Below are 27,354 nucleotides of genomic sequence, written 5' to 3' on the forward strand. Positions count from 1 at the left end.
ATGCTATTGGCATTGAAAATGACAATGCTTTTTATTTATATTTTAAAAACTAAAACATAAATAAAAGGCATTGTCGTTTACAATGCCAATAGCTCAAACTCGTATATATGTGAGAACTTTTGGCCATGCCAATGCTTGTTCTTTTAAGTCAGTTCTTCATTGTCCGGTCTTAAAGCATACAGTTTCATTGATTAGGCCCATGTTTCTTCCATGTTTCTTTAATTGTCTCCATCGATTTTTCTTAAAATGTCGTTATGGTACAATTCTTTAATCCAAATTAATAATAGACCTATTTTTTGGCATGCTGGGAAGAATAAGGGCCTTATGTGGGTGTATCAATTCTTTCACGCTAATGCTCCTCTTTCTTTTCCTCAATGTTGTCATATTTACCATTGTCCCAAGTCTTTCTACTCTTGTTTTAGTTTATTGGTGAATGTGATCTTGGACCAGTATTTCTCCATTTAATCCTCTCCATCTCGGTTAGTCCCTCTCTGGATTTTCTGAGCTCCTTAGTTCTAGAGCATCTGTGATTTATAAATATTTTTTGAAGCCTGACCCACCTAGAACCAAATCCAAGGTCAAACTTTTTGGGGAAAAAGACTTAGGGGTCTGTTGGGATTTTGTTTTTTGGCATAAATTATGGGCATGTATTTCTAAAATTTCTAGATCAACTAGTGTTACTCAATCTTTATTCTTAATTTATCACAGACATTCCTTCACTCCTGTACAATGTTCTAAGTTCTCCTCTGATGGTTCTGCTAAATGTTGGTCATATGATTTTCTTCAGGCAGATTTAATGCATGTTATTTCACTGTTCTAATACACTTTCATTTTGGCATATGCTTTGATCCCAGATTAGAAGAATTTTTAATATACAACCTTCTTTCAACATCCTTTATTTATTTTGGGTACTTTATCTCAGTCCCTTTCTCTATTGTTTCCCAGTGATAAGTTGTTAGACTTTTAATGGCTCATGTATTTCAGCAAATTGTTTTAAATTGTAAACATCAGACAAATTATCGTACAAAATGTGGTGGGATTCTGTATGTTTACATCATAAAATGGATACTTCGTACATGATGCAATGTTTACCCTCTCAAAATGCCCCACAATTATGGTTACCTCTTGCTCTATTTCTTAATCAAGTTAGTAGTACTGTGCCGCATACTCCTTCTATGTTATCTGAGAATTGTTATCCTCCATAATTATGTTATTCTCTGTCTTCTATTGCACTTAATGTACTTTTATATTGATTAAGGCTAATTGTTTTATAGTTTTCCCCTATAATGTGAAGTAGACGAGGACGTGTTAATATGACATGGTTATACTTCTTTATATTTGATATCTCAGAATTGTTCTTCCCTTCTCCCCTCTCCTGATACTCCCCCACCTTCTTAAATGTTGAAAGACTGATGTTTGAATGTTTCATGCATTTAGCAATACTGGTTTCTTCTTATACTTTTTCCTTTTCATGTGTTGATGTATTCTATAGTGCTAAATAAAGTCTTTTGAATAGCAAAATCACAAGGGCGTGAAAAGGAGACAAAAACGTTTGTTTAAAAAAGGGGAAAAGAAGGGAAGGATAGGCAGGAATGGGATGGATGGAGTTGGTTTAACGAGAACACAAGTAGAACACAGCCAGTAAGTAGCATGCTAGAGTCAGAGTGCCACTTTCTGATCAAATTTGGCATACGTTTCATGTCTTTCGATTTACTTTTTAATGCTAAATGTGTCTTCCTATCATTTCTTGGGCAAGGAGTCACATTGTATGTAATTCCGTGAGATTTTGTGTTCTAGTGCTAGCAGTAATTATGCAAATTTCACACACCCCCAATGTCAAGTCAGAAAAGAGAAAAATGATACAAAACATCTCTGACTTCTGAAAACCATTTATGCTATTTTTTCTGGTGATTGGTTACCATCATTCACTTGATGGTACTAGTCATTGAATGCTTACCCTCTAATTCCCAGGTAAGGAAGGGCCCTTTTCTTCAATGTTAATCATTTTCAATGTGTACTCTGAGAGACGTTAGGTGAGTGAACTGGAAGCCAAAACTAGGCACATCCCGCAAAACCAAGAGAAAACATACCGTGTGTACCTGACATACCTGCCTCTCTTGCTTCCCCCACTTGCTTTGTCTGTACGGTTTATGAAGGCAGTTTCAGATTTCTTTTCTGCAGCGGCGTATAAGGAAGTGTCCGTTGTTTTTTTCTTTTTTTCTTTGTTCTTCAACCTCAGCTGTCCCCTGCTCTGAACTTGGACGAAGTAATGAAACAGGTGTGGCTGAAAAACACTCGCAGTAACTACGGAGAAATCCTGAAGAAAAATAGTTGATGAATAGTTCGTACTTTTTCCCCTCATGGACATCACAGGAAGTTCCATTTGTAAGGTAAGGTGTCGTGCTACTTTCGGCTTTTACCCACGCCCGTCGTATTTCAACTAGTTTCATATCTCGGGAAGTGTAGCGCTCAGAGCGGGCTGCTGACGGAAGACAGTTACGTGATAATGCAGCGATGTCCTCTCTAATGAATAATGTGCCGCGATTTGAAACTCTAACGACGATTTTGAATGTTTGCATTGTTAACCACGTGCGCGTCTAAAAGTTCATTGTTAGTAATCCTCGTTGGATCTTGTTGTTTAATGTACTGCAACGGTAAATGTGGTTAAAGGTAGGACGTTTCTGCGCACTGCCTTCCGTATTTCCTGAGACGGGATAGAAGTTGCGGTGCTTAACAAAATGCCACTGTTGCATCTCCGCTCTGTCACCACCGAAGAGGTAGCTGGTGGTCTCTCAAATGCCACGTTTTATGTTTTAGATAACTTGTCTTCAATGTTTCCAAATGTGCCATCTTTGATTTTGTTTTTTAATTTTTACTCTGGTTCATTGTTTTTTTCCCCCCACAAATGATGCAATGCTTACTTTTTGTAGCTGGATATTATCAATATCAACAGTGCGCTCACACGTGCTACTCTCTGCCCACCACTGAAACCAGATAGCCATTTGCAATTAATGTGGTTTAACCAAGGGCGTAGCCTTTTATTCACATAGTCATATTGCATCAGTGAGGAATAACCGCAGTTAAACATACATCATTGTTATGAAAATACAGTAAGATCGGCCACTCACTGTTATGAGAATACAGGACATAAGATTAGCAAAATAACTCAACGATTGTGCAAGCAATAAAACAGTTGGCAACACCCATTAAAGTGCAACACTTCAGAATGCACTTGTAAGATCAGTCCAAGGCATTATAGGTATGAGAATACAGTACATAAGATCAGCAGAAACATCTCAAATATTGCACAAGCAATAAAAACTGTTGGCAAAACTTCGGAAAGCAAAAGTGCCAGCAAGCCCCTTTTTCATATCCATTGCCCACGTCCTCAACCCAGGGCATCCGGGGCATAACTTTGTGGCAACTTCTCCTCCATCACTCAGAGGGATGGGAAATACCCGCAGTTCCACATCACCAGGGCACTGCATATCGCTCCATCACTGCCGGGTTACCTGTCACCAGGCAGAACGCCCAAAAAGTTAAAATCTCGGCATCTCGGAGTAGGGCAGAAAGGACCAGGACCACCAGCAGGTCAGTCCCCCCTCCTGCCTGCCCGATGCCCACATAAAACCCCTCCAAGGGAGAAGTTCAGTATATCAGGCCAAAATTTGGGTAGCCCCTTTTTCTACTGCAAGAAATGCCACCAACCCCCCCTTCCTCCAGATGTGGGTGGGTGGGTGTTTGCTGCGGTATGATGGCTGGTGCGCAGTGGAGAGAAAAAGAGGCTGGTCTCTCACCTCGTGATGCCCTATATGCTCTTCTGGCACCCCGATGACGTCACTGCGACCCTCTCCTCTTCCTTGGAAATAGACAATGGACTCCCGATTTTTGCTCCATGCACGTGGAGCGATTAAGGACTTCCCTCTACTATTTGCAGGGGGTGCCTTATCAACCTTTGCGTAAATGTGATATAATTGTGTAAAGTGCCATAGTGTATGTTAATGCATCGGATGCAATGCATAGGTTATAAGCCTGGTGCATTAATATGTAGAGCATCATACTAAGGGGCATATCTGTCGATGAAGCAGCAAAAGCACTGGCACTATACAGGGCTTTAAGTGGGATGAAAAAACTGAGGGATCTCAAAAAGGGACATAGAAAACATGTTAAAGTGGTGTGACCAACTCAATTAGGGGTGTGGCCTAAATCATGGGAACTACCACTGCATGCTTAAGAAAGTCATGAGGTCTCATTCAGAAAAGGATAATAAAATAGCAAAAATTTATATTTATTATTTACATTTAATATTTATTTATTTACATGTATCATTCATTTATATATTTAATGTATATTTATTATTTACAAAATAATTACAGCAAACACTTTAGAAAAGCCTATACATATGATTTACATTACTTAGAAATCTATTGTAGGGTTTCCCAATACCCTTGAAGATATCCATTGTGTCTATTTTGCTGGGGGGTTTTCACAGCAGTTAAGGAGATGAAGGAAGCTAAATTAGGGAGATGAATGGTGAGGGCATGTGAAGCTGAGAAAAAGGCCAAAGGGAGAAGAGGCGAGGCTGAAGAAGATTAAATGTGATAAAAGGAGTGAAGGCAGGAGAGTCAGGGTTGAGGAGAAGGGGAGAGATGTGCTGAAGGGGGAGAAGGAAGGCCGAAGAGGAGTGAAGGAGAGGCTAAGACTAAAGAATGGAGAATGCTGGAATGAAAGGACTAAGGGAAAAAGAAGGAGCAAATGGGGAGAGGAAGAGATATCCAGTGAAGAGGAGTGAGGTAGAAGAGACAGAATGTTGGACATTGTAGTTTCCTTGGAAATTCAATTATGGTATATGTGGTGACATTTTAGGCAACACATACATTTTGATGAATTATCTATTATTTTATGTATCCTCTCCTATGGAACCTCGAGGTCACTACCGGGTGGTTAGAAACATTTAATCAATTCGCCTAATAAATACTTTCAAAAGGAGAATTATCTTTTTAGCTAATGTGACTGAATGCAATTAATGCAATTACAGCGTCTAGACTTTTCCTAAGGGAATACCACTTGTCAACAGGCAAACATCACTTTGTAACTATGGATTTAGGAGTAGCACAGAAATACAATTTCGCAGGGACATGATTAAAAGTAATATGAGAAATTAACAAAGTGATACCACAGAATGTTATACGTGTTTTAAAAGCACATATATGTTTTTTCAAAACTGCATAAATGCCATACATTACTTGATAAATTGCTAAATGCTAAAGGATGAGCGTTGCATGTTCACGGTCCCATAATGGTTCTGTGCAGCCATGGAACATTTCATAAGGAAAACTTAATGCTGGCAATTAAAGAAAGAAAACAAACGTCGGACAGCTGCAGTGCGGTGCATTCATGTTTGGTTATGAAATCGCTTTTCTTAAAAGGTGGTGTTTTTTTCATTTAAACCTTTCGATCAATTATACGGCCGTGAGGTGGGAGGACTTTGCATCTTAAAAAAGATTTACAGGGAGGCCTTAAACACACAATGCCAGACTTATTATACTGTAGGGATAGTATCTATGTGGTGAAAACATCCTATTTCCCAAATTAGTGAGTAAAAGCTGCATCTGAAAGATTTAAAAAAGAATAAAGGATTTGTAAATTTAAAAACATGTCTCCAACAAACTTTTTATGATTATTTGGAATAGGAAAGACAAATCTCATTACTTAACTCGAAAATTTTGAATATAGTGTGCTGATCATCCTGTTGTGATTGGACTATGCATCTTGTCCGGAACTTTACTGAGAGCACTTTTACCCTGGTGATGCTCTGCACTTTCTTGTGATACAGTCCATGGCCTCCTGTCTTTACTCTGTTACTCTTTCACTCAGAATGTCTCCCCTGTCTACCAGCCCCCTCCCTCTCAGGCAGTCGTCTCTACCTCCATTAATCCACCAGTATGCTGCTTTTTACTGTCCCTATCACTCCCTCAATGTCTCTTCTGGCCACCCCTCCCCGACTCCTTCTCTATGGTCTTGTGGTTACTCCTATTCATACTGTATTGCAATACTTTCTAGTCCTCTCTTTGTTACTCTCTGTAGGCTTCTGTTAGCTCCTCTCGTTGTTGTTTACTTCCTTGTTGCTATCCGGCGGCTCTGTTGCTCTGCCTGTCTCTTTCAGTCTCTCGGTGACTATACTGTTTTGGCTACTCCCCTGCTATCTCTGCATGTACTCCTATCTTCATTACACTTTCTCACTTTCTTGCTCCCTTTCACAGCACCCCATCTACCTCTCCATGGGGGGGTGGGGGGGCGGGGCTCGCCTTCCCCCTTGTTCCCTTCCCACCATCCATTGACAGCATTCGCTCGCCCCTCTCATGCCTTTGTAGGTGTCTGGCCATTTATTTGTTCCATCACAATCCTCTCATTTCCTCTCCTTTCATCCTGATGTCTGACGTAGGGAGGTCTGCGTTTCTTACTATCATCATTTGCCTTTTTATTTATTTAAGAGCCAGAGCGGCAAACGTCCCCGAAAGGCCAGGAAGGCTGCTACAGGGTTCATTACACTAAAGACTGATCCCCCAAAGCCATGTAGGGCTGAAGCAGAGAAACTGTCATCAGGCTGGTCTTGCTAAAAATACCAGTATAGAAGGAAACTCAGACTTCATGTTGTTTCTGTCTTTTAGCTCCCTCCATTTGATTAAGAAGTGAGCATGCGCACATCTTCTTTTTACACAATAGTGCGCATGCTCACTCCAACGCTACAGTTTGTGTTAAAACCAGAGCATCTGTGCCCGGGCATGAAAAGAGAGATCGATAAGGACCAGGTTCGATGTCCCCTTTTAAAAACTGTTGGTACTCAGCACCGGCAGGACCCGACCCACTTAAAGCCCTGGCACTACCGACTGGGCCCGATCATCAAGGGGCCATTTTCTGTGCTGCACCAGTGCAGAAGGGATTGGTGCACTTATTTTTTGCATCTTGACCCCATACGTGAACTTGAATTGGCTCAGAGTTAATGCATGTTTTTCTGACAGCAGAGCTTAGAAACACAAAGATGAATTTAACCTACAACTGGTTATTAGAGTCTGGTACAACATTGGTCCTACATATCAGGTTCTTGAGCACCCTTGAAAGAAAAAACTCAAAGACTCAAACAGTGACTGACCCTGTTGTAAAATCCTTTTTTTCAGTTGTATTGTATTGCAGCATGTATATAGCGCTTACTACCCCTATGTTGAGCACTGAAGAACTTCTCTACATGTGTAGAAAGCTCTGCCATGTAGTCTGTGGGGTTAAAAGGTACTGTATTGGTTTTGTGATCTCATGTGGGAAGTGTTTCCATGTTGTGAGTTAGGACCACTGAACTGCAGTTATCATTGTATGGGATGAAGCACGTCACAGTATGGTGGATGATGTGTGAGAGACAGATGTGCTGTATAATGGGTTTCAATATGCTGGCAGCTATCAACATTTCTGCAGGTCTTTTGTGGGGTTTCCTATGATTATAGTCTGCTTAGCTAATTACTGCACTAGGTTGTCCAAACTGAGATTTTGTGTAAAGTTGTGGACCTGAGCTGACTTGAGTGGAGGGAGAGAGAAGTGGAGAGATCTGGTAGGATGGGCATTTTTACTATCATCCCGTATCCGAGTGTCACTATGAGATGCAAAGAAGCAGTCAGAGTGTATAGATATTTTGTACCTGCAGTGGTGACTTGATTAAAGTCCTCTGAATTGTCAAGCATGATGTGAGGCTCTTGGACTTATGGGCAAATATGAGAAACATTAGGCCTCTCACCAAGTGGCAGATTAAGTGGAAGGTTTTAAAACGTAAAGAAAAGCTACAAATGGTAAATTCCTTTGATATGATATCAGTTCAACAGTATATAGATCTTTCTAAGCGCACTGGTATGGAGCCTTACCTTTTGTGGATTAAAACCCCTCAGCATAGATTTTATCTGTCATGTTTTCATATGAATAGGATTCACTATTTAGTGGCTTTTCCGCTCACAGGCTCTTGGTTTGCCTTTCGGCCCCCTTGTTTTTGTGTGAGGATTTCCGGTCACTCTACTTAGCAGTCATATTATTCTGTCCACTCTATGCAGCTTATAGATCTCAATTTGTACACCTCAACTCGTAAACAGAGGTCTTATAACTCACACCTTGAAGGGCTGTTTTTTTTTGCAGTGCCTACTGTCCCTATCGATTTGCTACACAGTTTTTAAATGCTATTATTCAGGGACCGAGTTAGAGAAAAAGGTATGCACAATGAACTAAATTAGTCAATGTTGAGGTTGCAAGATTTGTTTTTACTTGATATTTAATGGCTTTTTTATGTCTCTCTATGATATATTGCTCAGTTGGTGAATTATGTGTGTTTAATGAATTTAATTGGAGAATGTTGGTTTTAATATTTTATACGATATTTAAACTGTTTCTTTTATGTCTTTTATATTCTTGATGTTTGTTAAATGTATCTCATCTATGGGCTTTTATGGTCGTATATCTGACCGAATAAAGATGAATTTGATTTGATTTGATTGCTTCAGTTATTACGTGCCTGTTAATTTGATGTTGTCTGTTTTATGTCTGTACAGCACTGGTAATGGACAACCTCAATGAAGATTTATCTTATGTGAATATAAGAGGTGTAACTTACAATTGCCATTGGCACTTACCACTGACAATTATGGTCAAAGAATTTTTGTGGGCCTTAAATGTTATATTTGATATTAAATAAGTATATAATGCCCCTGCAAAGCATATGTCAGCCCTTCTTAGCATACCTGCTTATAGAAAGCAGTTTCCTGGTTGGGTAGTTACTAATCTTTGGGATGTAAGCTGAAGATAGCGTCTGAGCGTGTGGCTGTCTTTTAGGGCTCTTTCACCAGGATGTGAGTTATCTTGGAAAACTCCATGTTCTCAGTTGTCTTTGGAAGTATGCATGCTGCTGTGTGATTCTACTACTTGCTAATACTGAGTTCCAGAGACTGGCGACTTGTACCAAGAATGTAGTGCCTGGTACATATTTAATATGGTAAGGTGGTATGATGATAAGTGGTGCAAGCCTGGAGAGCAAAGTTATGTTTTGTTTATATTGCTTGAATTTATCTTGTAGGTATAGTGTCCTTTTTGTTGGCGTCTCTGGGGGCAATGTAGAGTGCTTTGAATTCTGCCCTTGTAACTATATGTAGCCATTGGAGTAGTTGCAGGACTGGGGACATGATTTCTCATGGGGAAAATGAAAAAGAAGCCTTGTAGCAGCATTTCGTGTGAGTTGTGTTTTGTTTATGATGAATGTGGGTGCTCCAAGGTAAAGGCAGTTGTAATAGATAAGCTTGGAGATTACAAGTGTGAGGATGGATTCCAGTTTATTTTGGTATGCAAGCATGCAAGGTATGGGAAAACTTAATGTAATGTTTTCATTGCATAGAAGGTACTCTTTTTGACGCTGTTTAATGTGGTATCAAGGATAGGTTTGACTCCATGCTTACACGTAGGTTTCTAACTTCTCTTGATGTTGTTGGAGGGACTTCAAGTTCTCTAGGCCATATGCTAGCAGGCTGGTATTTTTTCCACTGTCTTTCTATGTCTTTGCAGTATTGAGCATTCAATGGTTATTCATCAAAAATGTTTTTATGGTCTGCAGGCAGTATTACGTTTTAAATCATAGAGGTTTTCTGTGCTATCTATTTTCTAAATGATTTGGTTGTCATCCGCATAGATGTAGCCGGTGAGGTTAAATTATTTAATCAGGTTTCATAACAGGGTTAGGTAGATATTGAATAGTAGAGGGGATATGATGAACTCCTGAGGAACACCACAGTGTTGTGTGTGAGGAGCAGATGTGAAAAGTAGGTAAACTACACTTTGTCTGTGAGATAAGAATCAACCCATTTTAGAGCATTTTCACAGACTTCGAGATAGTAGAGTTTTTGTAGCAGCATGTGGTGGTGAAAAGTGTCAAACGCAGCCGAAAAATCTAGAGACAAAAAGACAGCTACTCCAATCACATCCAATATGATGTTTCAGATCATTGCAGATGGATATGATGGCTGACTCTGTGCCACTGCCTGCTCAGAAGCTGAACTGTTGGCCTGACATTAAATCATTATGTTCTGTAAAGTTTGAGAGTTGAGAAACACTGCTCTCTCAAAACTTTTTCATAGTAATGGTGCTTTTGTTGTGGGCTCTTCATTTGCTGGATTGGAAGGATTAAGGTTTTTCTTTTTGAGGAGAGGTCTAATATAGGAGGTTTGAAGCTTAGATGGGACTTAACCTAGGTGCAGGGACTGTTTGAGTAGGAATCTGACTACTTTCTCTGCACAAGTTGTGCAAAGTATATCTTTTTTAAAAAAAAAACTTTATTGTCAGGAATGCAGGATACATAGTTTCAATAACATAGGCATTTCACGCTCAATTATCAGTTTTTGCATAATGAGGAATAAACGATATGATAGACCGTATTACAACATATAACTTTTGTTACCTTGAGTATGACATGAGGTTGTCAGAATCAATTATTACATAGAAAGTATTCAGTTCCATACCTTGATGGTAACGGAGAAGCAGAGTATTAATAGGCACATGTACCCGCCCCTAACAATTTCAATGTGTAGCAAACATCAAAAAACTATAAAACCCAACTAAAGTCATCACTCGACAATGAAGCACATATTCTCACAGTCAACGGTAGGCCTCGTCATACATTCTTCACTGTATCCCAGGTACCATTGCAACCCGTTCCCTCCCCGCACACCTCATTGTACAGTGTAAGTACCCAGACCGTCTAGTCATCGTCCTCTTCGGACTCCGAATCCTCACCTTCCGGCAAGGGTGCACACGGCTCTCCCCTATATTTGTTCCACGGTAGCCAAACCTTGTTCCATTTACGGGGGCAAGCCCGTAGCACATAAACTGCCCTTTCCTTCACCATTAGGAGGTCCATATATCTGATCCAGCCAGCCACCGTAGGCAGTTCCGGGGCACCCCACTTTTGCGCGATATCACGTTTCGCCACAGTCACAGCTAAAGTAACCCACAGCTGTCCATACCTGTTCATGTCAGTAGGGTCCCAGATGTTCAACAGGCATTTACGGGGTTCAGGTAGGACCGACACTTCAATGGCCTGGGAGACTGTGTGCATGATCTGTCTCCACACTTCTTGGATTTGAGGGCATTTCCACAATGTGTGAAACAGAGTACCTTCTTCCCCGCATCCCCTGAGGCAGTAAGGGTGTGGTGCCCTTTGTATTTTGTGGAGAAGTGTTCTGGTGTAGTAGGTGCGATGTAAAATCTTGAGTTGCACTAAACGGAACCGCGCCGATATGCCTACCTCTCGTGGTGATGCAAGGGCTTCGTTCCACTCTGTGTCATCCATCTCACCTAATTCCTCAACCCACCTCTCCTTAAGCTTCCGAGTGGGCTCTGGCAGGTTGTTAATCATTTTTTTATAAGTGAGAGAGGTCGCTTTTTGCTCCATAAATTCCGTCAGCAACCTGTCCTCTAGGGGTGACGATTCAGGGAGTGTGGTTTCGGGTGGAATTGCCTGCATTAGAGCGTGTATGATCTGCCCATATCGGAATGCCTCAGTGGAGCCCATGCCATATTGTTGTTGGAGTTGTGTAAATGCAATCACCGCGCCCTTGTCCCAGAGGTCCCCAACCACTGAGATCCCGATGTGGTCCCATTGCGCGAAACCCCTACATGACCGTAAGTTACCCAGTGCTCTAGTGTCCCACAGTGGCGTCATCCTGGTTATCTTCCCCTTCCAGCCCAGACGGGATTGTGCTGTGTGCCATAGTGTCGCTGTATGAAATGTTGGGCCGAGTAGGTTCCTCACACGCAACGGATTGTATAACACTGCAAGCATGCCGTCTGTTCCCAGTTGTGCCCAGTCAGCCTTGTAGGCGGGGTCCCCCCGCGGGGTGTGTATCCAGTGATTAATTATTTTAAGTTGGGATGCCCAATAATATAATTGGAGATTGGGTAACGCAATTCCTCCCTCGTACCAGCTTTTCACCAGTTTTTCCTGCGCTATCCTTGCTGGGCCATTGCTCCACAGCAAGCTGGAGAGCAGTGCAGCAACCTGCTTAAAATATCGCTGGTGCACTACATATGGAGAGTTTTCCAGCACATATAGAAACCTCGGGAGAGCCATCATTTTATACAGTGCCGCTCGCCCAAGGAGGGTTAACGGTAGAGTAGCCCAGTATTTAACGTCCGCACGTAAGCGCGTGATAGGTGGCAGTAGGTTTTTGGTATAAAATTCCGCGGCATCAGTGGTAATGAAAATTCCCAAATACTTAAAGGAGGTGGTCGTTACTGTTAGGGGGCATTCGTCATGTACAAGTGGGTTCGGGCCCTTAAGTACGTATATTATGGATTTGGACCAATTCAGGGTATACCCTGACGCCCGGCCGTGTTCATCGCACAGCGCCAGTAGGGCTGGAACTCCCTCGGTTGGATTGATCATGTATATTAGCATATCGTCCGCATATAAGGAGACTTTGTCTTCCCAGCCGCTCTCCCAGGTAATGCCTCGGAACAGTGGCGTTGCCCTAAGCAGAATTGCCAACGGCTCTAGCACCAATGCAAAGAGAAGGGGTGACAGTGGGCACCCCTGCCTAGTTCCGCGCCCCAGTGGGAATGGAGGTGAAATGTGACCATTCGCAGCCACCTGCGCGACCGGTGACGTGCAGAGCAACCGCACCCACGCAAGGTATTTTGGGCCGAAGCCCATGCGGGTCATGACCACGAATAAGTATTCCCACTCTACCATGTCGAACGCCATTTTGGCGTCCAGTGATAGAATCACAGCTGGGTCCGAGAGTCGATGTGCCCGCGCCAGCACCCCATGCACCCTCCGTAGGTTCAGAGCCGTACTCCTGTGTGGCATGAAGCCCGATTGATCGGGGTGTATCAGAGTACTCAGGTGCTGGGTTAGACGACTGGCTAGGAGCTTCGCCAAAATCTTCGCTTCAATGTTCAGTAAGGAAATGGGCCGATAAGAGGTGCATTCAGTAGGTGGTTTGTCTGGTTTCGGGATGGCTACTATCGTGGCCGTGCGCTGATCGATTGGGAGCAACGCTTTCTCTACGCTGTCAGTGTACATATCCAACAGTGGGCCGGCCAATGCCGAGGCACTCGCTTTATACCACTCTACAGGGATCCCGTTGGGCCCCAGCGCTTTGCCGGACTGTAATGCCTGTATCGCCAACTGGATCTCATCCTTCGTCAAGTCTGTGTCTAGTTCTTGTTGTGCAGTTTGTGGAAGCTCAGGGATATCGATGTGCCCAAGCGAGGCCAGTGCCTCCTGTTCCGTGACGGACCGAACCGGGGTGTATATTTCCTGAAAGTAGCCTGCTAGGGTGCGAACTATGTGGTCCGGGTGTGTCTGTAGCCGGCCCTCACGATCGTATAGTCTTTGGATCCCTCTGTTAGTGCCGCCCCTTTTGTCCAACCACGCCAGCATCTTCCCGGCCTTGTCTCCAACGTCATAGATTCGGTGTGCGGTGTTTGCTAAATGACCCTGAATGGACGTCTTGAGGTGCGCCCGGTGTTGCTCCTGTCGTAGGTGTAACGTGTGTGTGTTGTCAGGGGTGGGGTCCGACATGTGAGCAGTGTTCGCTGCGTGGAGTGCCAATTCCAAGGTAGCAAGTTCAGCATTGGAGTCTCTCTTATGGCCAGTGATCGCCGCTATGGCTGCGCCGCGCAGAACCGTTTTGTATGCCTCCCAGAGCACCGTGGGTGAGGAGACTGTTCCCGTATTTTCGCTAAAGTAGTGTTTTGTGGCCAATTTAAGTTTTTTCCTGATTCCAGGGACCAGTAAATAATTGGGGTAGATCGGATATGTTCTGGCGCGCTTCTTTTCTCTGGTAGTAAGATGGATGGATATTGGGGAGTGGTCTGAGATGCCCCTGGGTAAAATTTCTAGCTTGTCTATGGACCCCAGTCCCACCCCCAAAAAGAAGAAGTAATCGATACGTGAGAGGCTGTTATGTGTGGATGAGTAATGCGTATATTGAGTTGCCGCAGGGTTCAGTTGTCGCCACACATCTGTGAGACCCAGTGCGCTCAGGAAGCCAGGAAGCGTGGCAGCTCCCCTCGGGCGTTCCCTTATGGGAAAGGTGTCCAGTAAGGGGTCTGCTATAGCATTGAAGTCTCCACCAATAATTATATCACCCTCCGGGAGGCCAATGAGAAAGTGCCCAAGCGCTGGCAGTGCAGTAGAGTGTAGTGCTGGGGGGATGTATACGGACACCACATTGAGGGTTTTCCCCTCCCACTGTCCGGAGAGCGCAGCAAAACGCCCCTGATCGTCCGTCTTGTGACTATTAACCATAAATGATGAGTTTTTTTTTAGGAGTATCCCAGTGCCTCTGGAGCCCGTGGTGAACTCGGCATGTACTGCCATGGAATACCCGCGCCTATCAAGTGCCTTGCATGCATTCCCTACCAGGTGCGTTTCTTGAAGCAGGACCAGCTCAGGCCCCTGGCGCTTGATGGTCTGCAATACCAAACCTCTTTTAATTTTATCCCCCAGCCCTCTGACATTCCACGTAAGCAGTTTCAGCGGTGGCACCAGTGTCATCGCAAGGGCGCCCTCAGTGCGCGCAACTTGTGTATGTTGTGCCATGTAGAGGCGAGACCAGTGATACTAATGTGCAGCAGTATGGTGTTACCTGCATGTAGTGATACGTTCCGGAGTGCCAGGTATGGACGGCCTGTAGTGTGACTGTGTGTCTAACACATGTAATGTATGCAGTGATGACCAATAACCATAACCATAACTTTACAACTTTCCCCCCCCCCACCCCCTCCCTGCTCCCCTGCTCCACGGACGAAATCCCGCCCGCATCCCCAACTTGGCAGAGTGCTTAGTCCCTTCCCTATCTATTCTTACTTGCTCGTGGGGTTGGTGAGTCCCCTACAGGCACCGGCCAATGCCCGCCCTACTCAGCTCCATCAGCCTCGAAGTCCCAAGGGCTGCAATCGTATTGTTCCTTATGCAGCTTAGTCAGTCAACCCTCGACAGGTTGTCCGGAGTCAAGTGGGTCCCTCTCGAGATCAGATTCCAGTCCTGCGGCGCCTCCTTCAGTTGTTGGGCTAGTCGACTGGTGTTCCGTCGTCCTCCCGTTGCGTTGGTTTTGGCGGTCTCTGTGCGGGCGTTGGGGTTGGCCCACCTGCCTCCATCCATCCAGCCATTCTCGCGCCACCTCAGGCGTGTCGAAAAACCACGTCTTACCCTCGGCTACGATCCGCAATTTGGCGGGGAAAAGCATCGAATAGGGCAGGCCCCTGTCACGTAGCGCCTTTTTCACTTCAGTGAAGGACTTCCGGCGTCTGGCCACCTCAGCTGTATAGTCCGGAAAGAAGGCCAGAGTCGAGTTCTGAATTCTTACAGGCGGCGCGACCCTTGCCGCCTGCAGAATGGCGTCTCTGTCTCTAAAGTTAAATAGTCTAGCCAGTACAGGCCGCGGCGAGGCTCCCGATTTGGCCGCACCTCCAGGGACCCGGTGCGCCCTTTCAACAGAGAAGAAGTGTGACAGGCCTTTAGGTTGCAGTTTGGTTTTGATAAGGTCCTCGACGTACAGGTCCATGGCGCCCTTCCCTTCTGATTCCGGAAGGCCCAGGATGCGGACGTTGTTTCTTCGTGAGCGCCCCTCTTGATCATCCAGCTTTTCCTGCAGTTGTTTAGTGACTTTTTCCATTCGCTCCATCGCCACCTGCAGATCTGAAGTGTCTTCAATGAGTGATTTGGTAACCACCTCCACTTGAGACACCCTTTCCGACATCTTCTTAAAGTCTGCTCTTAGCAAGTTGACTTCGGAGGAAATAGTGCCCACTGTCGCTTGTACCTCTGTGAGGGTTTTCATAATGTCTTCCAGGGTAACTTTCCCTGCCCCGCTCGCATCCGCAATCGCACCATTGGAGTGGCGCCCGCTTCCCTGCGAGTGTCCGTGCTGAGTATACGCAAATTTATCTTGCGCCGACGCACTCCTCGCGCCTTTGCCCGCCATAGCGTCGTATTTGCTACTGCACCTCCCGGTCTCTGTAGTAGTGCCGGTAACAACCGGCCGCGGGCCGCACGCTCCCCCGGTCACCAGGCCGTGTGTGTTCGTGTGGTGGTCCTATGAGAGAACAAGAGCCTGAAGTGCCACGCACAGTACCCCTTTATATCCCGGTCGGGCTCCGCTACAGCCAGGAGGCCGTTCTCTGATGTTTCACCGTGTGGCCCACCACGTGTGTACTCTGTCCCTTTGCGGCCGTTGCAGTATGCCGCGCTGCGATGCTGCGCTGCGGCGTCGGCGGTCTCTGGGCAGGGAGCTCCCCGCAGGCAGCGGTGGTGTCCTGCTGTGTCTCTGAGGTTCAGTGTCAGGGCGGGATGTCCCACTTAAGCACGGTCCCTTCTTGCGGGTCGGAGTACACTATGGACGCCGCATCAGGATGGTATGCAGGTGCCACGAGACAAGGAGCAATGTCAGCTCTACCGCAGTCTCGGGCGAAAGTCCGATTCACAGAATTGCGGGTGTGCGGTGGATCTCCGGCTCACCCCCTCTCACCTCGCCGCAGGAGCGGTGTGCCCGGTCATCCGGGATCTCAAAAATGGCGTCGCCAAGGATCAAGGACGTCTCCGCTGGCGAGGGCGCTCACTCCAAGGTCGGGAGATGTGCCCAGCCTGTCCCGGGTGCAGCAGCCGCATCCGTGTCCACTGTAGTTCGCGCCGGTTACATGAGGCGCCGGAGCTTTTCTTCACTCGGAGGTCCGCAGGCGCCGGCTGGAATCAGCGCCCCCCAGCCGATCAGGGCGGACTTCCGCCCGGGTCCGCCAGTCACGCCAAGGCGGTGCTGCCGGGCAGGTAGAGGCCCCAGTACGCCGCTGCTGAACGGAACCCTTTCCACCGCCGGATTTTCGTCGGGTGCGGATCAGTGAGCGCCGCTTGCTTCCCCAAGCTGATGTCACTCCTTCAGGCGGGTGTAAGTGCGGATGAATGTACGGATTTGTGTACGGGCCGGTATGCCTCCAGGAGCTCCCGCTTTAGGCAGCCGCCATGCTCGGCAGTTGGCCACGCCCCTGCAAAGTATATCTTTAAAGACTTTGGTGGTACTGGATCTTAAGGTGATCCTGATGCTCTGGCTGCAATGATAATCATGAGCAAATCTTTTTATGATATGATATTGAAAGCATACATTAATGTATAATTATTGTTGTCTCTTTCAATGGTGGTTAGGTCATGTGTTGTTGTGCTGCCGTCCGTGCTCTCCTTAAGGTCATTTTCAATCTTTTTAATTCGTATGATCACTTAATGGGAGATTTATCATAGAAGTACTGTGATTGTAGCGTTTCTGTGTTTTGGCACTCTGGAGTTCTCAATTCTGTTACAATTTTATGTAAACCTTTAGAAGGGTAGTCGGCTTCAGATATGCGTGTGGCGTAGTGGTGTCTTTTTGTGGTTCTGATGGCTCGACTGTAGGATCTGTTATAGTGGCGTATAGTGTGTTTGTCTATTTCATCTCTTGATTTTTCCACTTGTGTTGCAGTATGTTGCGGCACATTTTCATTCTTTTGATGTTGTCATTAACCATGTGTTATTGTATTTGTGGTAAACCCTGACTGTGGTTTTTATTGATATCTTTTTGTTGATGGCAGTGGACATTTAGTTGTAGAAGGTGTGTATCTCTCTTTTGGCCTCATTTGTATTGGTTTTCTTTCAAGATGGGTCTTGAGTTGGTGAATGTCTAGTTTTTATATTGTCTGTACGAGCGTTTGTTGTTGTTGTTTTTTTGTGTATTGTAGTGTTGTTCCTGATACGTGTATTGATCTTGAAAGTGATGATGTTGTGGTTGCTCCACTTATGGGAAGTTGCCTGTAACTGTTGCTTGCCCTGAGGGTGCAAATATGACATCTAGAGTATGTCCTACACAGTGTGTTGGTCCAGATAGGTTATGTTGGCAGTTGAGCATTTCAAAATTAGTTAGATACCTTTGGCTAAGGGTCGATTCTTCTTGCAAAAACATGTAACAATGTCTTCTAGAATGTATATGTTTGGGTGATCCAGATGGGTGTTGGTCACTATATTTAGTAAGACATCTTCAAAGTTGGCATTGCTGCATGGAGGTCTATATATTAAGAAAAAAATAATAGGTTATAGTTAGGGTGACATCTTATCATCAAGTATTCACACCCATCTTCAATTAATATTACTTGTAGTGGATGGCTTTGTGGCATGTATGTGTGGGTGCAAGATCTTCACGGGGTTATTTTTCTGCTATGAAGGTGAGGTCTCATGATTTTTTCTGAGAGTACGTCAAAGATGTTAAAGTGCTTTTTGTTCATGGAGCTTGCGTTGAAGAGCAGGCATTTTAGTTTTTGGGTTTCTTTCTTCTTCATTTCCTGGTGCTTTGATGATGTAGTGTAGTATGATTGGAGGTGCAGGGGCATAGGGAACTTTGGTGTGGCTGGTTTGAGAGGTACTGTGACTTTAGGTAGAGGTAGAAGAGACATTCTTTGGTTAGAGAAATGGTAAGTTTGAGATATGTTTCTATGTTTGTGGGATTTTATGGTGGGAAGTGCTGTTGCAACTGATGTGTTGTCTGGTGATTTGAGTAGAGGATGGGGGTTGTGGTGGGAATGTATGATTTGGAAACTTTGTGAACATACATTTGTGCCTTCTCTTGATTTTTACTTTCCGTCTGGCATGAGACATTGTGTTGGTAAGTTCTTTGGGCAGTGGTTTTTTAATTCTTGTATTTTTTGTGATAGTTTGTGTGGTGTTGATGTGGTTGTTTTTAGCTGTTAAAAAGCTTAGATAGTTGTCTGATGTTTTATTAGTAGTTAACGTGACTCAGTGAATGTATATGGGGTGTTGGTGGATTTTAGGGATTACTAGCAGATAATGATTTTGAATGTGAGAGGTGGTCAGCTGAAATTCTTATGGCAGGGATGCAGAGTTTTTGTACTGGGGCATTTCCACACCCTAACAGGCCCATACAAGGAACTCCCTTAAACTGACACCCATGTTGGATCCCCTGAGACCTAGGTTTAACTAGCTCTTGTTATTAGGTGACTTTAGGCCAATAGGAGCCCTAGCCCTAACCATAACCAATCAGAATGTTATGGTTCCCATGATTAGAGCCTATGGGCGTTTTAGAGGAGTCAATCATAACCCTTGCCCTATCAAACATTCAAAACCCAACTCCTAAGCCCTGGAACCAATGGTAACCCTAGCCATAGGTGCCAACCAGAACCTTAGACCTATCAACCACTTAGAAACCAAGAGCTACTTCCTAGGTCCTCTAGTAATCCTAGCCCTAGCAGGCAATCAGAACCCTAGCCATATCAACCAATTAGAACCGAATCTCTAAACCCTTTGTCCATTAGTAACCTTAGCCCTAGGTACAAATCAGAACCCTAGTCCTCTCAACCAATCAGAACCCAAGCCCTGAACTCTGGGTCGAATAGTAACCATAGCCCCAGGAGCTAGTCAGAACCCTAGTCCTATCAACCAATCAGAACCTTAGCCCTATGCCCTAGATTCAGCAGAGCAAAACCAAAGGGAATGATGGATGGAGTGTTGAAGATTGCAAGCACTCAACCCCCGTGAACTGATCTGGGTTTAATCCATCATCATTCTTTAGCTCACTCTGCCACTCCAGTTCAGACATGGCCATATGCAAATCAGTCTGACACTGTGCCTCATGGGAACAGTCCAGCACGGACAGCCAAGCCATGTCTTCCCTGGACCGGAAAGAAGCATCCTGGGACTGGTTTCTGGCTAATCAACTGTCATCTGCCAGGCTAGCTTGAATCCAGTGAAAAAGTGAGCAAGGGACCCATGTATGGGCATATCCTGCCAACTTAGGATGAACTAAGCAAAAGCAACTGTTGTTTTTGCATTTGTCACCCCAAGTGGGACAGGTATGCTCAGACGTGAGTCCCGTGCTCTCCATGCCACTGGAACCAAGCTATCCTAGCTGAAACTGGTCCTAGGATGCTTGCTTCCAGTCCAGGGAGGACCTGGCTTGGCATGTTGGACTGGACTGTTTCCATGGGGCACAGGGTCAAGACTGATTTGCATATGGCTGGGTTCAAACTAGAATGGCATGGTGAGCAAAATATGTATGGATTTAGGCCCAGATCTCTGTACTGGGGTGAATGTATGACATTGTTCTGCATTCTGTCCATCAACTGTTTTTGCATTTGTCACCCAGAGTGTGACAGGTATGCTCAGACGTGAGTCCCGTGCTTTCCATGCCACTGGAATCAAGCTATCCTGGCTGATGAGGGCGGAAAGCCCGATACCAGTCCTTGGATGCTTGTTTCCAGTTCAGGGAGGACCTGGCTTGGCAGTTCGGGCTGGACTGTTCCCATGGGGCACAGGGTCTAGACTGATTTGCAAATGGCTGGGTTCAAACTGAAATGGCATGGTTAGCATAAAACAATGGATTTAGGCACAGATCTCTGTACTGGGGTGAATGTATGATATTGTTCTGCATTCTGTCCATCAACTGTTGTTTTTGCACTAGATTCAACAGTACCCCTAGCCCTAGGAGTCAATCAGAACCCAAACTCTATTAACTAACCAGAACCCAACCCCTGAGTCCAGTGTCAAATGGAAACCATAGCCCTGGGGCGACAATTAGAATTCAGGTACAAACGTGAATAAACACCTTCTACTAACAACATGTGACCTTAAATTTAAAGAACTGTGCAAGGTGTGAGAGGAGGAGGAAGGCCTGCTCAGGGTATGTTGACCCCAGGCCCAATTACTTAGCCTGAAACTGGAGTGCAGAAGGGGGGGAGGAAGCTTCTGCCAAAGTTAAAATCTCCTTGGCTGCAGATTGGCCCAATACGCAGCAGTTTTGTCTGAACTCTGCAAGTGAATTTAAAATCACTAAATAATGATTTTCATGCACTTAAAAACCTGCTCCTACCACCCCAAAAACAAATGGTAAACCCACTCCCAAACACAATCTAAATCACAGAAAATAGATTAAGCAGTCTACACACTCAAGCCGTGCATTGATCTTGTTTTAAGGCTTCTTTGATTTAGAATTTTTGGGGCTGGTTGAAGTGGGTGATTTGGGTTTTAGTAACCATAGCATTTCCAGGTGATGGCATGTGTTTCTTGGCATCTGCCAAATGTCTTTGGAGAAAATTCAGTTTCATTCCAGTTCCAATATAAAAAGGGTAATTGGTATTTTCAGTTGTTACCATTATGTATTCTGTGGGGTTTGTATCGCTCCACTGTACTTAGTAAATCAAAACCCAAGCTCCATCAACTAACCAATACCCAACCCCTAAGCCCAGTGTCAAATGGAAACCATAACCCTGGGGCGGCAATTAGAATGCAGGGACAAACGTAAATAAACACCTTTTACTAACAGCATGTGACCTTAAATTTAAAGAGCTGTGCAAGGTGTGGGAAGGAGGAAGGCCTGCTAGGGGTATGCTGGCCCCAGGCCCAATAACTTAGCCTGAAACCAGAGTGCAGAAGGAGGGGAAAGGAAGCTTCTGCCAAGATTACAATCTCCTTGGCTGCAGATTCGCCCAATACTCAGCAGTTTTGTTTCAACCCTGCAAGTGAATTTAAAATTTAAAATCACTAAATAATGCTTTTCATGCACTTAAAAACCTGCTCCCACCACCCCAAAAACAAATGATAAACCCACTCCCAAACACAATCTAAATCACAAAAAATAGATTAAGCAGTCTACACACTCAAGCCACGCTTTGATCTCGTTTTTAGGCTTCTTTGATTTTGAATTTGTTTGGGACTGGGTGATTTGGGTTTTAGTAACCTTAGCATTTTCAGTTGATGGCATATGTTTTTTAGGCATCTGCAAAATGTCTTTGGAGAAAATTCAGTTTCATTCCAGTTCCAGTTTAAAAATGGTAATTGACATTTTCAGTTGTTACTATTATGTATTCTGTGGGATTTCCATCGTTCCACTGTACTTAGTAAAAAAATTGCCTCAACTAGAGCCAAAAAGAAATCCTTTGTATCTGATCAACCTGAATTACAAATGAACTAAGCCTATCACAGTACGGCTTGTAATCCTAATTTTGCTAGTAAAATAATTTACTAGCCAAACTGGGACTTTGAGTCTACCTGGAGAATCGTACATCAGGAGTTTTTATCCTGGCATTTTCCCTGCTAAATCCCACGTCCAAAATGGAGAATAACATGCAGGAGTTGGCACAGAATCACTAAATTGTGATCATGCTCATGTTTCTGGGCCTAGTGACTACTTGTGAGCTCACAATTTTAACCTCCTCCCTTGACTGGGGCACAGAGAAGTAGAGAAAGTTTCTACTCAATTTCTCCTGTTCACCACAGACATAAAGTATCCAATTTCATTGTTCCCAACAGCTCTTATTGGGCCAGTAACAGAAATCACAACTCCATTCAAATAATGAGATGAATGGAATGCATTACGTACTGGATTCACATCATCCGGATACTTCAGTTAGTATTTAGCAAAGATATTCTCTTGGTGAAATACCATAGAAACATGGGAAATAAAATGCAAAATTGGGTGCGGTCAGTGGTGGCTGGTGACATTTTCAAGTGGTGGCTGGTGACATTTTCAAGTGGTGAGCCATAGATGTTCGGGTGAGCAGCTTGTGGCAAGTGAGCATGGCGAGGAAGACCAACTGTCATAATTGTTTTTATAGTATTCCTAAACGCATTAGACCGAAAGGTATCAAAGTGCTATAAACGGAGGAAAACAGGAAGACCAGTGGCAGCCCTGAAGAAGCAACAAATCATAATCTGTGAAAAGCCAAGTTTTGAGTTGCTTACGAAACAGTAGGTGCAAGTTTAGGCTCCTAATCTGTTCAGGAAGGGAGTTCCACAGCCTGGCCACTGCCAATGCCACTGTAAAAGCACATTCCCCCCCACTAGTTATCTTACATCGTTGAACAACTGCCTGATGGCACCATGCTGATCGCAAAAGTCTCCTGGGCGCATACCTATTCAGGCGAGTCCTAAGGTAGCTTGGTCCCTGAGAGTAAAGGGCTATGTGTGTCAAGCAAAGTGGAAACCTGTTTTTTACAGGTAGCCAATGAAGATCTTTTAATCCTTCCTTTACTAATACATGTTTGGGTACACCTAATATCAGGTGTGGGCCACATTTTGAATGATTTTAAGTCTATTTAACAAACAGTTATTGATATTTAAATACAGGGCATTGCAGAAGTCAAAACAGGAGATGATGAGATCAATAACAACTGAAACCCAAAGTTTTTCCGGAACAGAAGGTATAATTTTCTTCAAAATTCGAATCATCAAAAAGCAGGACCTTACCATTCTGTTAACCTCGGTGTCGAAAGTTAAGGTGATATCAAACATAACACCCAGATTTTCAGCCCCCGCTACTGGAATAAGCAGAGTATCACAAGCATCTGGCCACCAACTCTCACCAATGAAATAGAGCTGTCAATTCCAAACATCACTATCTCTGCTTCTCCATATTCATTTTCATCCAGTTCTTCTCAAATATCAATCTCATGATTACAAGCCCCAAACCTATCCACTACATCTTTCCAGGCATCAGAGATGGAGACGATAATATGGGTATCGTCCGCATATAATGATATATGGAAACTGAAAAAGTGAGCTACTTTCGCAAGGGGAGAGACATACAGAGACATACAAATTGAATAGGGTGGGGTTTAGGGATAACCATTGGGGATCTCACAGGGAAGCTGAAAGGGGGCTGCTCTGAAGTCACCAAAGCTGACTGTATTAGTTCTTTCATACAGAAAGGACTCCAGCAACTTAAGGGCCACATCTTTCAGCCTGATCTGCCCCAGCTTTTGCACCAACAGTACATGTGCTTTGGTATCAAAGGCTGCTGACAGGTCTAGTAGAACCAGAATAGCAGCTCCTCCCTGATCCACTTAGCTGTGAACTGCATCCGCAGTAGTGAAAAGTGCTGATTCAGTGCTATGAAACGTACTGAACCATTCTACGAAAGGTCTCCGAGCTCTTGATCAAGGAGATACTTAGCTGGTTTCGGGGTTATATACTTCTCTAAAAATGTTGCCAGGGTCGGCAGCAACAAAATAGGGCACACATTTTCAAATCACTGGAGTCACCATCAGGTTTCTTCTTCATAGGGATAACAAGTGCCTCCTTTACGGCATCAGGATACACCATGTTCTCCAGGACATAAATAAAGTTAATCTCCCAAGCCTTTGCCAAGAGATTCAAGAGCCAGCTGAAGAACGCTAACCAGACAAGGATTGTCCGGGGAACTTAGCAAGGTCTTGATCTTCCAAGCGAGAAGGGTAGAGAATCTTGCTAAACAACTGGGTTGGGTTGTTCTATGTACACCTGTCCTCGCCATAGCCTGACTGTGACCCATAATCTCTGGACTTATTGCCAAGGTTGAGAAAATCTGCTTGGATCTTCTTGATTTTCTCCTTAAAGAACTTAGCTACCTAATTACAAAAGATTTGTGAGTTGTCCGATTACTGAGACACCGGAGGTGTCATAAGTATAAGTACTGTTTTACAGAGTTCCTTCGGGACATCGCCAGCTGATATAATCCTATGGGAACAGTAATTTCCTTTTGCTTCTTTAATTGCCTTTTTATATTTGAGCATGAACTTCCTGAGTTTTATTTTTCTCTCCTAACTCAGGGGTCAATTTCCATTTCCTCATCTGTCTCCTACACTACCTATAAATCTGCTTGAGCTCTTCCGAAAACAATGGGGCAGAAGGTTTCTTCCTGACCTTTGAACTTCCTCTTGTCATGGAGGGTAAACATCGTTTACAACGATGTTTTCACAACGCGGTACCTTTACACCGCGGCTGTGACAACGCAAGTCGTTACCACGACTTGCGCTGGAGGGCGCTCAAGGTCTAAAAATAGTTAATTTACTATCCTAACACCTTCCCTAGGGTCCACGGGGACTGGTGTTAGAATAGTAAATTAAACTATTCGAAATCCGCGCCCCCCCAACGCAAGTCGTGGTAACGACTTGCGTTGTCACGGCCGCGTTGTAAAGGTATGAGTTGTGACGGTACGCGTTGTACCGTCATATATCCATCATGGAGGCCACCTCTTCTATTGCCGACGCTACCCAATTATTCAAATCCTCAGCAGGAGATCCAGAGCCCAGAAGGGCCTTCTTCTTAAATTTGTCCAGGACTTCGGCAAAATCAGCTGCTTCAATCTTGCCCCAATTTCTAAAGTGCTTGGTTGTGCTCCACATACGTAGCCCTACACATGCCATCTGAAGCTTGAATTGAATCATACTGCTATCAGTCAAGTCTAAATGCATACAGTCATTAGTGATCAGGTCCTCATGACTGGAAAAGATCCCTTCTAAATGTATGCCTTGCCTTATGGTTGAATATTTGACCCATTGAGGCAGGCCAAAGCTCAGCATAAAATCCAGAAAACTCTAGAGTCCCGATCTTGTTCTACATCTGAGTGAAGATTACAATTCCCAAGATTATTGAGGTTGTTGCAAGAGATTAAGGACTCTAACACTTGGTGCCAATTAGAAATGAATTGCTTTATATGGGGGATTTGGGCTGGGGTTCTTCCCTAGGGAATTTTTTGAAAAAAAGAGTGGGCAAAAGGTGCATTTTCAAGGAAATATTGGAAAACAAGAAAAGTAATAAGCAAGTGCGAAAGTGTAGTTATGACATCAGTGCAGATATTGCACATGATAATGACGTGAGTAGCTGCTTGTTCAGTACTTGCAGCACAAGCAGATCTAAAAATAGAATGTCAGTTGTTGTAACTAGCACTGCACCGGAATGATTGTGCAATGTATTCCTGTAATATTTATAGCTTAAGGCTTTACAAGTTGCAGAAACTTCAAGTAGTAATCCAATTCTGCAGCTTAACGTACCTGCTAACTCCCTGCAGTGTCCTTTTCTCAAAAGCACAGTGAATCAAAGGTAAGTGGGGCCTCCTGGGATTTCCTGTCTCAAACCCTGTGTTTTTGTTTATGTCCTGAGAAATGGTTTTAATTTATTGTTTGCATTCCAAAGCGCCTGCTTTCAGCAAACCAGTTTATGTAGGCTGCAAGCCACTTGTCAGGCCATAAACACAGCACATAGGGCTCAAAAAGGAGTCAGGCAGGCTGTAAACTAGGAATCTGACCTGGTGCTGCATACAATTGATACCGATAATAGAGGGCTGAAGACACAGTACCAGGCAGAGAAGTTTAACGTGCCCAATAAAAGAGATTAGATTATACAACACTGCACTGTCACTCAATATCTCGAGGGCAGGCAGAAACTGACATGTCGCACTGATTGCACTCAAAACCTTAATGCTGCGAGAGACGAGGAGACAGTTCGGCTAGAGAGTGAAGCCAAAGAACGCACCCATACTACAGAGGATGGCAGCACTGTGGGAGCACATAAGGGGGCAGATTATGATGGCGGACGGACCTGAGTCCGTCCGCCACCATAGAGTAGGAGGGACCATCCGCAGGGGCTGCGGTGGTCCCTCCGTGCACATTAGGATGTGACCGCCAGGGTGGCGGTCACATCCTCAATCTTTAACATTGCGGCGGGTGCAGCTTCAAGCTGCACACGCCACAATGTTAAAAATGCATGCACGGCATTTCCGTGCACAAAGCAGCAGGCACCGCGCGATGCCTGCCGCTTTGTCCACGCAAATGCAGGGGGGTACCATAGGTACCCCCCATGTGCACCCCCCACCCCCCCTTCACCCAGGGGGCCCGCAACGGGCCCCCGAAGTGAAGCTCCGTATGCTTTTCCACGGCGGAAAAGCCGCCGTGGAAAAGCATACTTTGTAATCCATCCTAATATGGATGGCGGTGTCTGATAGACACCGCCAGCCATGTTAATGCTTTTCCGCCGCGGTCGGAAGGCGACCGTGGCGGAAAAGCAGAGGACAGATTGTAAGACCCACCAGCCATCCTAATTTGGCGGTGGGTCTTTCAAGCCTCCGCGGCGGATTTCCCGCATCCTCCGGGCCGGCGGTGGCTTCCGCCGGCCCGGTGGATGCGGGAAATCCACCATCGTAATAGGCCCCAAGGTTTGGAAGTGCGCAGTGCTTTATTATTAAGGCTCCCGGTTTTCCGTTTTTACATATTTTTGCAGATGAATAAAGACAGAAACTTTTCTGTCTGCTTTCATCTTTTAAAAGCGGCTAGATACTGAAAATCTGGCTTTTTTAAGGGAGTCTGTGCTGTCTTTCTTGAATTATAGGCCAACACTGTGATATTTAGCAGTCTAGTCTATACAAGACTGCAGCACTACTTCCGCAGGCCAGGCGTGGGCTGTGGGGCCAAATAAAGGGAAGCGCCCGCTCGGGGGCGAGACTTCAGGAGCAGCAATCTAGTGTGGCCTGAGTTATTGCACACTACCGC

General features: G+C 44.7%; 1 protein-coding gene across 1 annotated transcript in view; it reads left to right on the plus strand.

Moving 5' to 3' along the window:
* Positions 1–2,068: 2,068 nt before the first annotated feature.
* The window catches only part of LOC144766720 (disheveled-associated activator of morphogenesis 2-like), a 902,367-nt gene continuing 877,081 nt past the window's right edge, over positions 2,069–27,354 (plus strand). Inside the window, exon 1 of the mRNA XM_078650477.1 lies at positions 2,069–2,390. Within this exon, the coding sequence (XP_078506603.1) occupies positions 2,361–2,390 (30 nt within the window). The 5' untranslated portion in view covers positions 2,069–2,360. The remainder of the gene's footprint in view (positions 2,391–27,354) is intronic.

Source organism: Lissotriton helveticus, chromosome 7 (assembly GCF_964261635.1).
Source record: "Lissotriton helveticus chromosome 7, aLisHel1.1, whole genome shotgun sequence".
In the NCBI taxonomy this organism is placed as follows: domain Eukaryota; kingdom Metazoa; phylum Chordata; class Amphibia; order Caudata; family Salamandridae; genus Lissotriton; species Lissotriton helveticus.